Genomic DNA, 14,257 nt, shown 5'->3' with positions numbered 1-14,257 from the left:
AGTTAATTATGAAGTCATTACCCTATCCGATAATAATCCAATGCAGAGGCAATGATGTAATATAATACATTATTTTATATATATTAAATATTTACATATGTATTTTGATATAGTCTTAAAGTTACAACCGGCCCTTTGAGTGCAACCATAATTCCTACGTGGCCCGTGATGAAATTGAGTTTGACACCCCTGCTATACTCTTTCCATTAGTTTCCCCCCTCAAAGCTTGCTTTGCTTACACTTTCCAAATTCCAACACAAAATGATGCTTGTCCAGATTAGTCTTCTTGAGAGCCATGGCATTGACTGAGACGCTTCTCTGTGTGATATCCAGCTCAGTAAGTGCACATATTTTAATGCATATAATTAGCTATTTTTTGAATAATGTATATATATTACATGATATCACAACATTGACTCATCACTTTTAATGTAAATGTGTTGAAATACCCCCAGAGATTAAACAATAAAAAATTCAAAAAAACAACAAAGCAAGATTTCTTTAGTAACCCTCAGAGCGCGTGAGTCATCATTCAACCATTCACACCCTATTTATACAAATGTGCCAAATGCTCATGGAAGCTAACATTCACACACCGTTGGCCACCAGGAGCAACTCGGGCTTAAGTATCTTTCCCAAGGATACATCGACATGCAGGCTACTGTTACATGGCTTACTGTTGAGTTTACGAGTTGCAAGGTCAGAGAAGGTCAACATCAAGACACCAAGAAGAGTAATGGACAGACAAAAACACTCAAATAAATGGAAAAATAATGAAATATGAAGTTTAAACACAATTGAACTACTTTAACAGCACAGCATATTGTTGTTATTTTTGCTGTTGTTAATTAGTCATAGGGGTGTTCAAGTATTCTCATGCTGCATTATGGTATTTTAGATTTCAAAACTCCATCAACATACAGAGATGTATTATATATACATCTCCTATACAGAAGGAGTACCATTCAGTGTAAAAAGTTTAACACAATATTGTTGTGCATTCTGACTTTGTCTCTTTGATCCTCACTCATGTGTAGGTATTAAATATGAATTAGCAAACAGGGAAAGAAAATGACAGTGAAAGCTAATTCACAGAATAATCCCCGTCGTTTCCAGAAAACAGGTCACAGACACATATTCTAGCTTTCATCCAGTTTCCACATTTTAATATCCTGGTGAGAAATGAGAACTATTTAAAAAATAGAATAAGAACATGTGTTGATGTACTGTAGATGGATTTTCTAACAGTAGTGGGAGAGAAGGAGAGATGCTCTTCAAAGTGAGGAAAGTGTGCCACCACCTGGACGTTTTAAAACTTCCTAGTAAGGAAAATAAAACAGGAGACTATTCTTTAATTTCCCGAAATGAAATCCACACTTTTACTTTTAAAAAAATCCAACAATGATGTGATTCATCTGATTTGTTTACAAAAGAAACTGTCACACAAACTTCACTTAATCTTAACATTCTCCATTTATTTTGAACACTCGCTTGAAAAAACTATGCAAATCATACAGAGGACTGTTCAGATATTGACAACGTGATTTTAAATTATTAATAAATAAACATGACTCAATTAACACTTTGAAATGCTACAAGCACTTTTCACAGTTAAATAACAGTCTCAAAAACCGCCCTGTACATCCAACACACTGAAGGAGCTATAACGTTTGAAAAAGCAAATATTTAAAATAGAGATCTCTCAGATACAAGATATTGTCAAGCTTTAGTTTGCCTAAATAAAAATAAATCAGTTCATGATGATTAAAGTATTACCCTGTATAGCACTGAATCTTCAAACTAATAGCTTATACAAAATGTAATTCAACAGATACAACTCATTGCACTCACTCCATGACATTTCCATGTGTCACTATACAGTAGGTGTTCCAGCTAAAAATACCCAACCACTGATCTCACATTTCCATGTTGTGATTTCTACATGTAATTAACTACACTTCACACAATAAACTGTTGACAGCAGATTATAAGCAATGAAGAAAACAGACAGTATTTCTAATCTAATGAAGATGTATAGTAGGGGGGGGGGGGGGGACACACACACACAGATCATTCTGACAGTGATTTTGTGAAACTGGTGCAGGAGAAAAACCTACAAGCAGACTGTAAATATATATAGTAGTCAATAGAATTCTGAAAGTAATGAAGCAAAGACAAAGCACTGGAGTTAAATATCAGTCAGTGTTGTTTAGAATTTAACTTTAGCTATTGTAATAGTGGCTATGACGCATCCAAGCTGTACAAATTATACAGTGCTTTTGTTTTGAATTGCAGTGCCAACGCATCACACTGTTTCCCAAAAGAACATATTTATTGTGGCATATAACCCCGAAAATCAAACAAATGAGAGGTTTCGTAGGAAAACCGTTTTGTAAAACATGATGTATTTTGTTTTCGATCTTACTCCGCAATGATTTTTTTTTAGACAAATTCGATTGCCAACCAAAATAGATTCCACATGTGGAGCTATGTTTATCCCCCTTATGCCGCAGTTAGTCATCTTGTAGGGCACACAGAGCACTATTCTCTAACTCGCATTGAATCACATGCCGACCAGATTACTTACTTTTGGATTTGCAATGACGGTAGCATTCAATCTACCAGGTTACATTTACAACATTAAAAACACTGACGTTGCTGATATCTCTAACAAAAATGTGTATAGGTAGCTAAAGGCCATTATTACACTGAACTATAGAGTCCTACTTTTATATGATTCTGTTGTATTAGAAGTAATCTTGATGTGTCTTTTATATAAAATTATTATTATATACTTACACTGATTCATTTTAATCAACATCAGATTCCGTGTGTAAGGCCTAATTGCATCAACATAATCCCTCCTGAATGAGAACAGCTGTAGTATAAGCTTGCAGCATGCAGAAAGAGTTCAAACCAAAAGGCCACAGAAGACAGATAAGGAGAGGTGCAAATGCATGCTGAGAATGATTGCCACCTGCCATCCTCTCTAAAGAACCCAGAAAGTAGAAAATGAGAGCATCCTTCCAGCCTCGCATCCTTCCAGCCTCACGTCCTCCCACTTCCTTTCCAATTTGTGACACGTAGCAGGGAGACTAACTTCAAAGTGCAAATCCAAGCGGTTGACAGAAAGTTTACGAACTGAAGGAGAACTCTACAAAACTCAGAGCGACTAGAAAAGCCTTCAGATTCTCAGTTAAATACATCCACTCACTGCAGCGCTAAGTCGTCCGTTTTATCCGTCCTCAAATCAGTCATTTATTGTACAGCATGATGCAACCTGGGTCCATGAGCTTTACAGTGTGATGGGGAGCAGTTCTCTCCTGTATGAGCAGCTTCACAGCAAGGTCCGGAAAACAAAGAGATGGACGTTAGGATGCTGAAATCAATGGGTTACTGCTTTTACTTTTGTTCATTCAAAATAATAAAACATTTAATATTTTGTAGTGCTTTTTTTTTTTAAATACTCAAAGATGCCTTAAAACAAACAAAAAACATTTAATTCAAGAACACAAGATTTTTTTTTATATATATATATATTCTATACATAACATTTTAATTATTTGTTTTTTTAGGGATGGAGCAGTGCCGATATATTATTTGCTGTCTTTCCAAAATGTTTATTCCATAAATATACTGTATATAATGGTAAGAGGCTTGCATATTGTAGAGGCTGCTATATCAGTATCAGCAGATTAGGAATGACTGTTTAAGTAATTTCTTTGTTTACAATGTTTTTTTGTATACAGAGCTCTTGATTATTGTCATTTTTATTATTTAAATGAACTGTTAAATAAACATTAACTACCTGAGGATCCCCTTCAGACTGCTGGACTGTGCTCAGAGCTGCTGCTGTCCTCTGGTCCCGGGGTGGGGGGCCGCTCCTCCCTCTGCGCTGCAGCCTGCTGTGGTTTCACTATGGTGATCTTAATGGGCATCCCTTTGTGCTGCATTCGGCTATACTGTCGCATAGAGGGGTTAAAAGTGCGAACGATGGGAAGTTCACTCAGAGTGGGCGTGTCTTGTTTCAGCTGTGTGCTCTCTTTGATAATTATTTTACTTCTTTTGTTTGACAGGACGGTTTGCACTGGTAGGATGGCGGGTCTTTTAGCGGGGCTAGACGTCTGCAGTCTGGTTTTATGCAGAGGTGAGGATTGTTGTGTCTCTTCAGCTCCTCTGTGCAGGTGTCCATCATTCTCCTTCGTCACAGAGATGCCTCCTTCTTTCCTTTTCTTCACCTCTTTGGGTTTCTTGGGGCAGACGGCCATGTGTTTGGTTCTGCTGCGGCGCATTGTGAACTCCCTGCTGCAGTGCGGGCAGACGAAGATCTCCTGCTGCTCATCCACATGTGCGGGTGACATTTTATTCGATGAAGGGACTGACTTGTTCCTCTGTGGCATGACCCTTTGGACCAACTTTTTCTTCCTCTTGCTCAGGACCTTGAACTTCACATTTACTGCTGAATCTTGGTTAGGTTTGGACCTGTTTGAATGGCTGGGTCTGTTCGACGCATTTAGTCCGTTAGTGGAGTTAGTGGTAGATAGAACTCCATTTTGAGTTTTTGCAAAGTGGCGTAGTGGGATGGGATTCCTTTTGGGGGTGTATCGCCTTTTATCGCTGGCATTCGCACAAGTCAGGATGTGCTTATGTAACTCTGGCATGTTATCAAAGCTCTTCCCACACTTGGTGCATCGAATGGCCGTGCTGAAGGTTTGTGGGATGTTGTGGGTAGTGAAGTTTGTGGCTGAAGCTAAGGTGCCCGTGGTGGACCTGTTATGGTAGGGAAACGGAGGGGGCTTATAGCTGGGGTAATGTTGGTTGATGCCGAGACGAACATCCGGCCCTTTGAGTTTGGCTCCATCTGAGGCCAGGATTTTTATAGTTGTTAACAGTTCTTCAGCAGCCTCATCTACTTCCCCTTCTTCCTTTTTCACCTTCGGTTCCTCTGCAGCGTCGGGCACTGAGGTCTCCGTGGTGACTTTTGTTAAGTTATTGAAGTTCTGAGGTCTTAGTTTTCCCTTTTCCTCTTCTGTGTATGTACACTGCTGTCCGGGATGTAATTCTTCCTGATGCTGTTTTAGATTGCAAAGGTAGACAAATTCCTTCGTGCATGCACTGCAAACATAAGTCTTGCCCACCCCGTGGAGGCTTGACCGATGATCGAGCAAAGCGGAGGGTTTGCTGAACAGCAGCACGCAGAACTCACATTTGTAGGGCCATTCGTCAGCATGGTCACCTACATGATGGCCCAGTTCTTTCATTGAATGGAAAAGCTTATCGCACACGTTGCAGATGAAATTCTTGGTGAAAGTCTGCTGTTGGGCATCGCTGGGAGTTGTTGAGGCGTCCTCCTCTTCGGCTTTCTCAGAAGAAGGCGAGGTTTTAGATGGGGTTTCAGGAGCGGAAACAGTGCTGTCAGCAGCTTCTTCCTCTTTGATGGTCGATGGCTCCGCGTTAACAACAAGCTCTGGGTCAGGACCTGATTCACCAACTGGAGCAGGACAATCAGATAGCACTGAGGCGGCGGTGGTGGATAGAGTAACTGATTCTGCGATGGATGACATCAGAATAGTGGGGTCTTCAGTTTGCGGGTTGGGCACTGATACAATCTGTTCCTGTTCGACGTGATTAACAACCATCTGTGTAGGTGCTGGAGGCTCAGCAGTGTTTCCTTGTAAGGTGACTGCAGCAGGGACTATACTCCCCGGGGCTTCAAGAGCTATTGTGCACTCTATCAACACCGTGTTGCTGGTTAGGTTATACGAGTTGATGAGGGAATCATTGAAAGTTACAGTAGGTGTGAATTGCCCTTCTGACGTAGGAGTGGACTCCAATATAGGCGGATTGAGTGTTATTTGATCAGAGAGAAACATGTGGCTGGGTAGATTTAGAGTCGGGTGAAAAGGTTGGGAGAGAGTGACAGGGTCGGCAGCATTTGATGTGGCAAATGCAGTAGTTAAATCACACTCTGAAAAATGTAATGCATTTTCCGTGCAGGTTACCTGTGATATATCGGGGGCTAATACCTGGATTGGTTGGTTTGAAATATGTGACGGTGCCAACACTGTGATTAATGAAGGAGCAGTGGAGAGCCCTGTGTGTGAAGCATGGGTGGTGAATGCTATGGTGCACGGTGAAGATGGCTGCAAGGAGAGAGGGGTCAGGGAGGGTGATGGAGTCAGGGAATTGGAGGGAAGTGCAAGACCATAAACAAGCCCTTCTGCCATAGACTGCATTGGGCTCATCATATCTTGACTTGTAAGTATGGTGAAGTCTGTCAGTAAGGAGGTGTCGGGATTCATGAAGCTTATATTTTGCTCTAAACTATCGATTAAGGTCATTCCCATCATGCCTTCAATTGATTTTCCTTCGGTTAAAACTGCATGTGAAACTAAATTTAACATCAGTTCAGATTCCCCATGATTTGTTTTTTGGAAACTCAAATCCAGCGCCGAATCGGCTGAAGCTACGTCTTCACTGCTTTTGACTGTGTTGGAGAGATCCAGTGGTTGCTGGTTACAGGAATTACCACCGGTGGAGGGAGGCCAGCTCTCCGTCGGTGGCTCCTCCTCAGGTGGGGTTGTGTCATCCTTCACATTGGCTGTTTGGTGCGCAGGTGAACTATGTTGGGTCTCCGTCTGTCCTGTATTCACAGCTTCACAATCTCCACTATCTGCCGTTTCTTCTCTAGGGCTTTGCTGTGGAGAGCTCGGTGGAGGAGACCCAGTCCTTCTTTTGAACCGTCCTGTCCCTGCAGGCAGCACAGACAGAGAGACAGGTGATAAAGGTTTCTGGCCGTCTGCGATGAGTGCGAGTTTAAGGCCATCCTGCTTCTCCAGCAGCTGCTTCAGCTTTGGAGACAGAAACACAGTTCTTTCCTTCTGCACCACTGTACCCTCTGTATTCTGAGGAAAAAGATTCTCTATTATAGAACATACAAGTGAAGATGAGGAAGAAGACACAACCACGTCAGACTCCAGTTCAGTTTTAATTTGTGGTAAAAGCGGAGGTGTGGCGGTTCTTCTCCTTGCCAGTGGTTGACCAGACATCTCTGAATCTGTATTTAACACCTGGCTGATTTGGGTGGGGTCTAGAATCAGGGCGTCCAGTCCAACTAAAGTTGCCGACCCAGAATGAACCTCAGCTGCTTCACAGCTACTGATCGTACTTGTTGACACTATCCTTCCATCAATATAAAAGCTAAGATTCTCTGAAATATTGCTAGAGATGTCAAGCATGTATTGTTCTGCGTGTCCCACTTCGTTCTCCAGAACAGCTGCAGGTGCCATTTTGTCAACAAGCTCAGTTTCCTGTTGGTTTGTTTCACTGCACATCCCCTCAACGTTTTCCTCTTGGGGCAGATGGGCTTTTTCCACATGTGTGACTTGCAGGTGCTGCTCGTGGATCCTTCGCTCATGCCGCCACGTGTTGGTATGTGTAGTGAATATCTTTCCACAGTACTTGCAAGCATGACGCCCCTCTGACACTCCCGGTTTGTCTGGCTGAGCGTTGTGGTCACCAGAGGACAAAATGGGAGTATTAGAGCCAGTGGTGGATGAAGTATGAAGCTGCATGGCCGAGCCTGCTAAATCCAGAGGCTTTACCTTCTCATGGTGCAACAGCTCCAGATTCGAAGCTAGTGAAATATTGGTTTTGTATTTGTGAGCATCGTTGTTTGCGGAGGTGTGGATGTGCATGTGTCGTTCCAGGCCTGGTTTGGTGGTGAAGTGTCTCTCACAGTGCTGGCATTGAAAAAAGTTTGAGTCCCTCTCAGTGTCCTGGTATGGTGACTTAACCATGTCGGATGCAATATTGGTTTCCTCTTGATTAATGTCCATCTTATCCATGTCCTCATTCTCTACAAATTCTGAGATGTATAGGTGAGGAGAGTCCTCCATCTTTGTGGAGGTTGTATACAGCTCTCTGAAGGAAGTTTGTCGCACAGGATCTTTTACAGTTGTCACATCTACTGAAAAGATAAAGAAAATATTGTCATTTAGCAACACACAACTAGCATAGCTGAAAGATACACATCAAATTAACCAACTATTCACTATTTATACTTTAACGCAAAATAATGCATCACAGGCGATCGTTTATCTCTTGATCAAAATGACTATGTAAAACAATTAAACTACTAATAACAATAACGGTCATACCAATTTGAACGTGTATGAGCTGCCCCCTCAACCAGGTGAGCTAACAGGGTGCACTTGTTTCTGAGTTGTATTACAGTTATTTTGAAAAGTATAACATTGTAAACATGTTTAGGATATGGTCCACATGCTTTATACAGGGTTCTTACACCTTTTCAAAAGTCAAATTCAAGCACTTTTCAAGCATTTTCAAGGTGCATTTTCCAGCTTTTCAAGCATCTTACAGCTGTTGTAAATTACATATTTATATACACATACTCAAATGATTATTTCCCTACCTCACATTAAATCAGATGTGTGTTTCGTGATAGCATTCTACACGAGGATGAAAAATTAAAGAAAAGAAAACTGAGTTTAATATTTCAAAATTAGTGACCTGTACATAGACTAGGCCTCCCATATAACCTGGCTGAGCCAATATACAACAATCAGCCAAATAACTTTTCAATACATTATTGATTAATTGTTGGTAGTGAACGCAAGTCAGAGGTACATGGTGTACTTCTACTCCTCTACAGTTCAGAGGTACATGGTGTACTTCTACTGCACAACAGTTCAGAGGTACATGGTGTACTTCTACTCCACTACAGTTCAGAGGTACATGGTGTACTTTCCTCCACTACATGTATTTAATCCCTTTAGTTACTTCACAGATGAATGATGTGAAATCTAATCAAGTGTTGAATCAGACTTTAGTTCCACCCGGAGTAAATCCCTGCAGTATACAAAGTCATTCAGACTAGCTGCACCTTCACCAGCTCTGAGAACACTTTCATGATCAACCATTATAAAACATATCATATATATTATTCTGAAATGGACCAATCTGCACAACGACTACTTTTACTGTCTTTCACTATATTTAGATGAGAATACTTTTCTATTTTCACTTGAGGAACATTTTGAATGCAGGACTTTTACTGTAACAGAGTATTCCTACACTCTGGTACTTCTACTTTTACTAAGTACAAGATCTGAGTACTTCTACTTTTACTCAAGTACAAGATCTGAGTACTTCTACTTTTACTCAAGTACAAAATCTGAGTACTTCTACTTTTACTCAAGTACAAGATCTGAGTACTTCTACTTTTACACAAGTACAAGATCTGAGTACTTCTACTTTTACTCAAGTACAAGACCTGAGTACTTCTACTTTTACTCAAGTACAAGACCTGAGTACTTCTACTTTTACTCAAGTACACGATCTGAGTACTTCTACTTTTACTCAAGTACAAGATCTGAGTACTTCTACTTTTACTAAGTACAATATCTGAGTACTTATAATTTCACTACAAGATCTGAGTACTTCTACTTTTACTCAAACAATATCTGAGTACTTCTACTTTTACTCAAGTACAATATCTGAGTACTTCTACTTTTACTCAAGTACAACATCTGAGTACTTATCCACCTCTGGTAGTGTATTAGCCTGAATTGTAGCCACAAAATCACGCAGAGCTGCATAGAAATAGACTCACAATGGTAACAAGTGGAAAATAATATGTACAAATGTGCACAATGATTTTAGGTAATGTTGACTACTCAAGACTCCTGACTTATACATCTCCAAAGGAAGACTGTGTTCATTCTACAATTACATGGGATTAAAGCAAAATGTAGTTTTAATTGTATAATACTTCCATTTTATATAAAAGACAGTTTGTTTTCATGTTTTCAAATAAACAAAGTCTTGGCTTTCAGAATATTAAACTTGTTTCGGCAAATTCAGATGATACATACAACTTTGAAGCTTCGGCATAATTACAAGCGGAGAACGGACTAATGTAACGTCACAGCAAGCATAACAACAGCCGGTGTTTCTTGTGAGTGTTTCCCCAGTACACAAACGCAAAAATACACAAACACACTCGCGAGCTTCCCCGAGACCAGTAATACAAACGAAAATGTGTCTTCGGGTCAATGTGACTGATTTCGATAGAGCAAGTCACATTTGGTGTAGGCACGAAACATACTACCAGTAGAAATACATTGCTTTCAAAATCGCTCTGTGTCGAATCAATAGATTATATTTCGTGACTATATAACACGAAATGCCGTGAGAGCTTCATCCTCTGAACACCACAGGATGGTGACTGTAACGCACATAACATAGGTATTCTCCTCTGAAATGATTGTCCCCTGCAATTATTATTATCCCTCATGGAGTTCGCTATTCAGCTCGCTAACGTTAGCTTAAACAAACGTAACATGCAACGTTAGCCTGCACTCTACTACGGCGTACCTTTCATGTGGCTCGTCAGCGCAGACTCTCGCATCGTTATTTTTGGGCTTGACCCTCGTCTTGACCCTCGTCTTAGCCATGGCTTGTATTTGTCTTCTGCTAGACAACGCTCGTTGAAACTGCAACCTCCTGGCACACAGTCATCTATCACTCTCATCAGAATGCCCAGGTCACACGTAACACAAACACTTGCAGGTCGCGCGCATAGCGCGGGAAGGCCGCAGCGGAGATGTTTTATGTAGAAGAGAAGCAATTCTTTTCTTTTAATCTAAAAAGCGAACTATTCAGTCAGACAGCAATTTTTTGTAAAAGTAAAGCATTTACATTTTCAAGCACTTTATCTCAATTTCAAGCACCATTCCCAAAATTCAAGCACTTTCCCAACCTTGAAAACACCATGTCAAATTTTAAGCATTTTCAAGGATTTCAAGCACCCGTACGAACCCTGTTTATATCATAGCACAATGTTATTGTTTTCATCATCTTATGTCTATTATTGATTTGTTTGGACATAATTGATCAGCCATGAACAATATATAATAAGATATACAATTATATAATGCTTATAAACAAATTCTAACCATAATGACCATTTATTTCCTATTATTTAAAATATGAACCAGTTGTTAAACATTTCATTACAGTTTTGTGTAGAATTGTCATCACGCCATCTTACCATTTTAATGTTCAGTGCAGAGTGAGAGACATGATTTGTTGACGGATGAACATAAAGGCTTTTTCTTATGCTGCAAGGAGAAAGAAAACAAAAAAACTGATTATAAAAAACGATTAAACCCATTATATACTATAACACTTAAAACTAAACTCCTGAATAATAAGAAGCTCAATCTGATCAAAGTGAACAGCTGTGGTGTGGGAGCAGACATGCGTTATCTCTTTAGTCATTTGCATGCTGAGTATCCCTTGGGTCCTGTTCTTTTAATGTATGCTAATGTACCCCAATCATTAAAACAAAAACCATTATGTACCAACAAACACAGCAATAATGTATGTACCCCCGCCTTGTTACACTGTGTCATATCCTTTAAGTGTTTTATTTGTATTTGCCCGTTGGCTACAGAGAGTACAGTCCTAAAATACAGATAATCTGTCCCCAGATTACCTTACTTACCCTGGTATGGTAATTTTACACCACCTGCTACACAGATTACCTTTTCACAACTGGCAGCTGCTACACATACCTCAAATGTAAGTCTTTATTTTGAATAGCTACCTTTCATTTATTACTCTAAAACATGTAAACATAACATGCAATCATCTGATGCTTGGTAAGACAAAATGGCAGGCTCATCATGGGTGAGTCTGATTTGTCGTGCTCTTCCACCTGCTCCTCACAGCCGCATTAGCTCTTAAAGCATTAAAGTCAGCAATACTCAATTGTTTCTTCAACTATCCGTTAACAGTTTGCATAGAATTGTATGCATTTAAATTCAGCCTACATAATAATTGCATTACAAGCAGTTATTAGGCAACTGAGGGGGCACGAGAGGAAATGTAAACAAAGACCTTATAGCTCGTGTTTATATTTGTTATCCATTAACTATTTTAAGAAATGTCTATGTGCACAGATACAACCGAGTCATGATATATTAGCAGAATCGAAAATTGTTGCAGCACCATTAAAAGGGCCTTTCCGTATACTGAATTATATGAGCCAGTTTTCGTAATATTCAACTTCTATTTTCAACTGAGCAGCAACAGGCTTAAGTGACACTTATTACACGTCAAATAGATGTATAAAAAAGCAATTATCTATTTTTATATTATAATTACACAACTCGGATTAGCTTTCACACGCTTCTGCTTCACCTGCCTTGATGACGCTCCCCCGTCCTTGCACCATTGCTAGCTGGTCACACAACACGTCGTCACATTACTGTTATGCTACAGAGGCTGCTAGCTTAAAAAGGTCAACTGGCTTCTCTAAAATAGCCCTACACTCCCCGACTGATATAGGGAAACAACTCACGATTGACTTCCCTTCAGCCGCCAATGTCCTAAAACAATGCTGCACTTATCAAGTGAAATACATCTACTGTTATCGCCATTACAGCTTCAACAGTGCTGTGCTAGCTGCAATGCTAGCTCGCAAGCCCTGGCTATATATAGGATAGAACGACCGTTACAAACACTGACAGTTAATACAAACCTGCACGTGACACTTCCCGAACATGCTAACTTCCGTAGAATGGTTTGAAATGTTCCTGTCGTGCAGGTTGTGTACAGTTCTGTTATCTTTTTCTTCTTCCCCAATGTACCAATGGGAATCAGGTGTTCTGATTGGTCAGCAAATGTGGATGTCAAATGTTGACCAATCAGCAACAGGCTTGTACGGCGCTGGAAGAAGAGGAAGAAAACTCTTCAGAGCAAAAGGCAGCTGTCACTCACCTTAGAGACTAAAACGAGAACATAAGTACATAATTGCAAGACTTTGCAATATGTTTTTCTTTAAAATGTACAAATCTAATGCTTGCACTCACAAATTATGCTAGAAATATAGTCATCTAAAAATTCAAAATAATCATGCTATCTACATTTCAGTTTTGGGCTATAATGACTAATAATAAGAATATTAATAATTACAAATGTTTTCATTTAAAATAAGAGGATTGAAACCAAATATAAATTGTAAAATATTATAAACTGATGGTCAGGTAGTTTTACCTGATTTTTTATTATGCTTATCTAGAACTTTGAATTTTCAAACTAACAAAAAAACACGCCTTAACAAAAAAAGGCGTTGACAAATATTAATACAACTTGTTTTAAAAATCACTGCCATAGCATATCTAATTTTCTATCTGAAATCTTCCCTTGCAGTGTGTTGATTTAGCCAATAGAGGGCGCAATATACCAAGGTCTCATTCAAAACTACGCTATGAGTTGTTTACATGGTATAAGCATTTTTAAAATGTGTATATTTAAGGGTATATTGTTATATTAGTGTGTTCATTCGGTTTGTTGTTGCAATTAATATAGTATAAGTATTGAGCTTTTTTTTATTATGATAAAAATATAATACATTAATATGAGTTTGTCTGCAAAGCAGTTAATACACATGCAATACTGCTTTAAACTTGATTCAATTGCATCTTGCAAAAACATGTGCTGGTTCATTGGCAATATTATTGTTGATGTTATAGCCAGGCCACATCTAAATATCCTCACTTCAAAGTCATTTCTGTTTCACAGCTGTTAAAAAAAACCAAGCTGACAATATGGAGATTAATGGTGTGCATGAGTAGGCTATTTGTTATCTTCCCTTGAGCAGCTCTCTGTTTCCCCCAACAATTGTGAATTGAATCGCAGGGCACTGGCTCGTATAAAAGTCACACCTACACTGATAGAAAGCTACCCTCTGGTTTCACATTGCATTATTTCAACCCGCAGGATCAACATAAATAAAAGGACTTCTTTGAGAGAGCCTGTAGGAGTGAACCAGATCCCACATGTACATTTGTAACATCGTGCAGCACATGGGTGGTGTTCTCATGGCACATGCATGGTATGTCTCGAGTTGTAATTTTGTATGTGGGCTGACTGCTGTTTCTCTATCATGCTATCAACTACATGCCAGACTACTGCGAGCCATAATGAGAGATCTTAAACAACAGACCTCTCTCTAATCTGTTTTCGCCTTCTCTGTATTTTACACTCAACCTCCCAAACTTTGCAGAGAAGTTGCTGACAAGGTGTGTTGTGTTGAACTTACATAAACAATAAAGAACACACTGTATTTACCAGCATAAGATGTTCACACACAGTTCATTTAGTTTCAAGTTGACTATGATCCTGTTTATTTATAGCTTGTTTTAGCGCGTCACTCCAGGCATGTCCA

At 39.6% G+C, this 14,257-nt stretch overlaps 1 protein-coding gene across 11 annotated transcripts in view; it reads right to left on the bottom strand.

The window, feature by feature from the left end:
* Positions 1 to 12,691, bottom strand: part of prdm2a (PR domain containing 2, with ZNF domain a) — a 274,473-nt gene extending 261,782 nt beyond the window's left edge. For 2 of the 11 annotated variants that reach the window (XM_034086888.1, XM_034086889.1), the window contains exons 1-2: positions 12,569 to 12,691; positions 11,075 to 11,144 (exon numbers count right to left, since the gene is read on the bottom strand). Coding sequence is in view for 9 of the 11 variants with exons in the window: in XM_071203811.1 (XP_071059912.1) it covers positions 3,822 to 7,969; positions 10,399 to 10,432 (4,182 nt within the window). In the remaining 2 variants the exon portion in view is untranslated. Of the gene's footprint in view, positions 1 to 1,347; positions 3,336 to 3,808; positions 7,970 to 10,398; positions 10,543 to 11,074; positions 11,145 to 12,228; positions 12,534 to 12,568 lie in introns of those variants that run through there. The other 9 variants (XM_071203811.1, XM_071203813.1, XM_071203812.1 and 6 more) reach the window with 9 other exon arrangements.
* Between the last annotated feature and the right edge of the window lie 1,566 nt (positions 12,692 to 14,257).

This window comes from Pseudochaenichthys georgianus, chromosome 7, assembly GCF_902827115.2.
Source record: "Pseudochaenichthys georgianus chromosome 7, fPseGeo1.2, whole genome shotgun sequence".
NCBI classification, from domain to species: Eukaryota; Metazoa; Chordata; class Actinopteri; order Perciformes; family Channichthyidae; genus Pseudochaenichthys; species Pseudochaenichthys georgianus.
The sequence above is the reverse complement of the archived record's forward strand: the minus strand, read 5'-3'. Positions and strand labels throughout refer to the sequence as shown.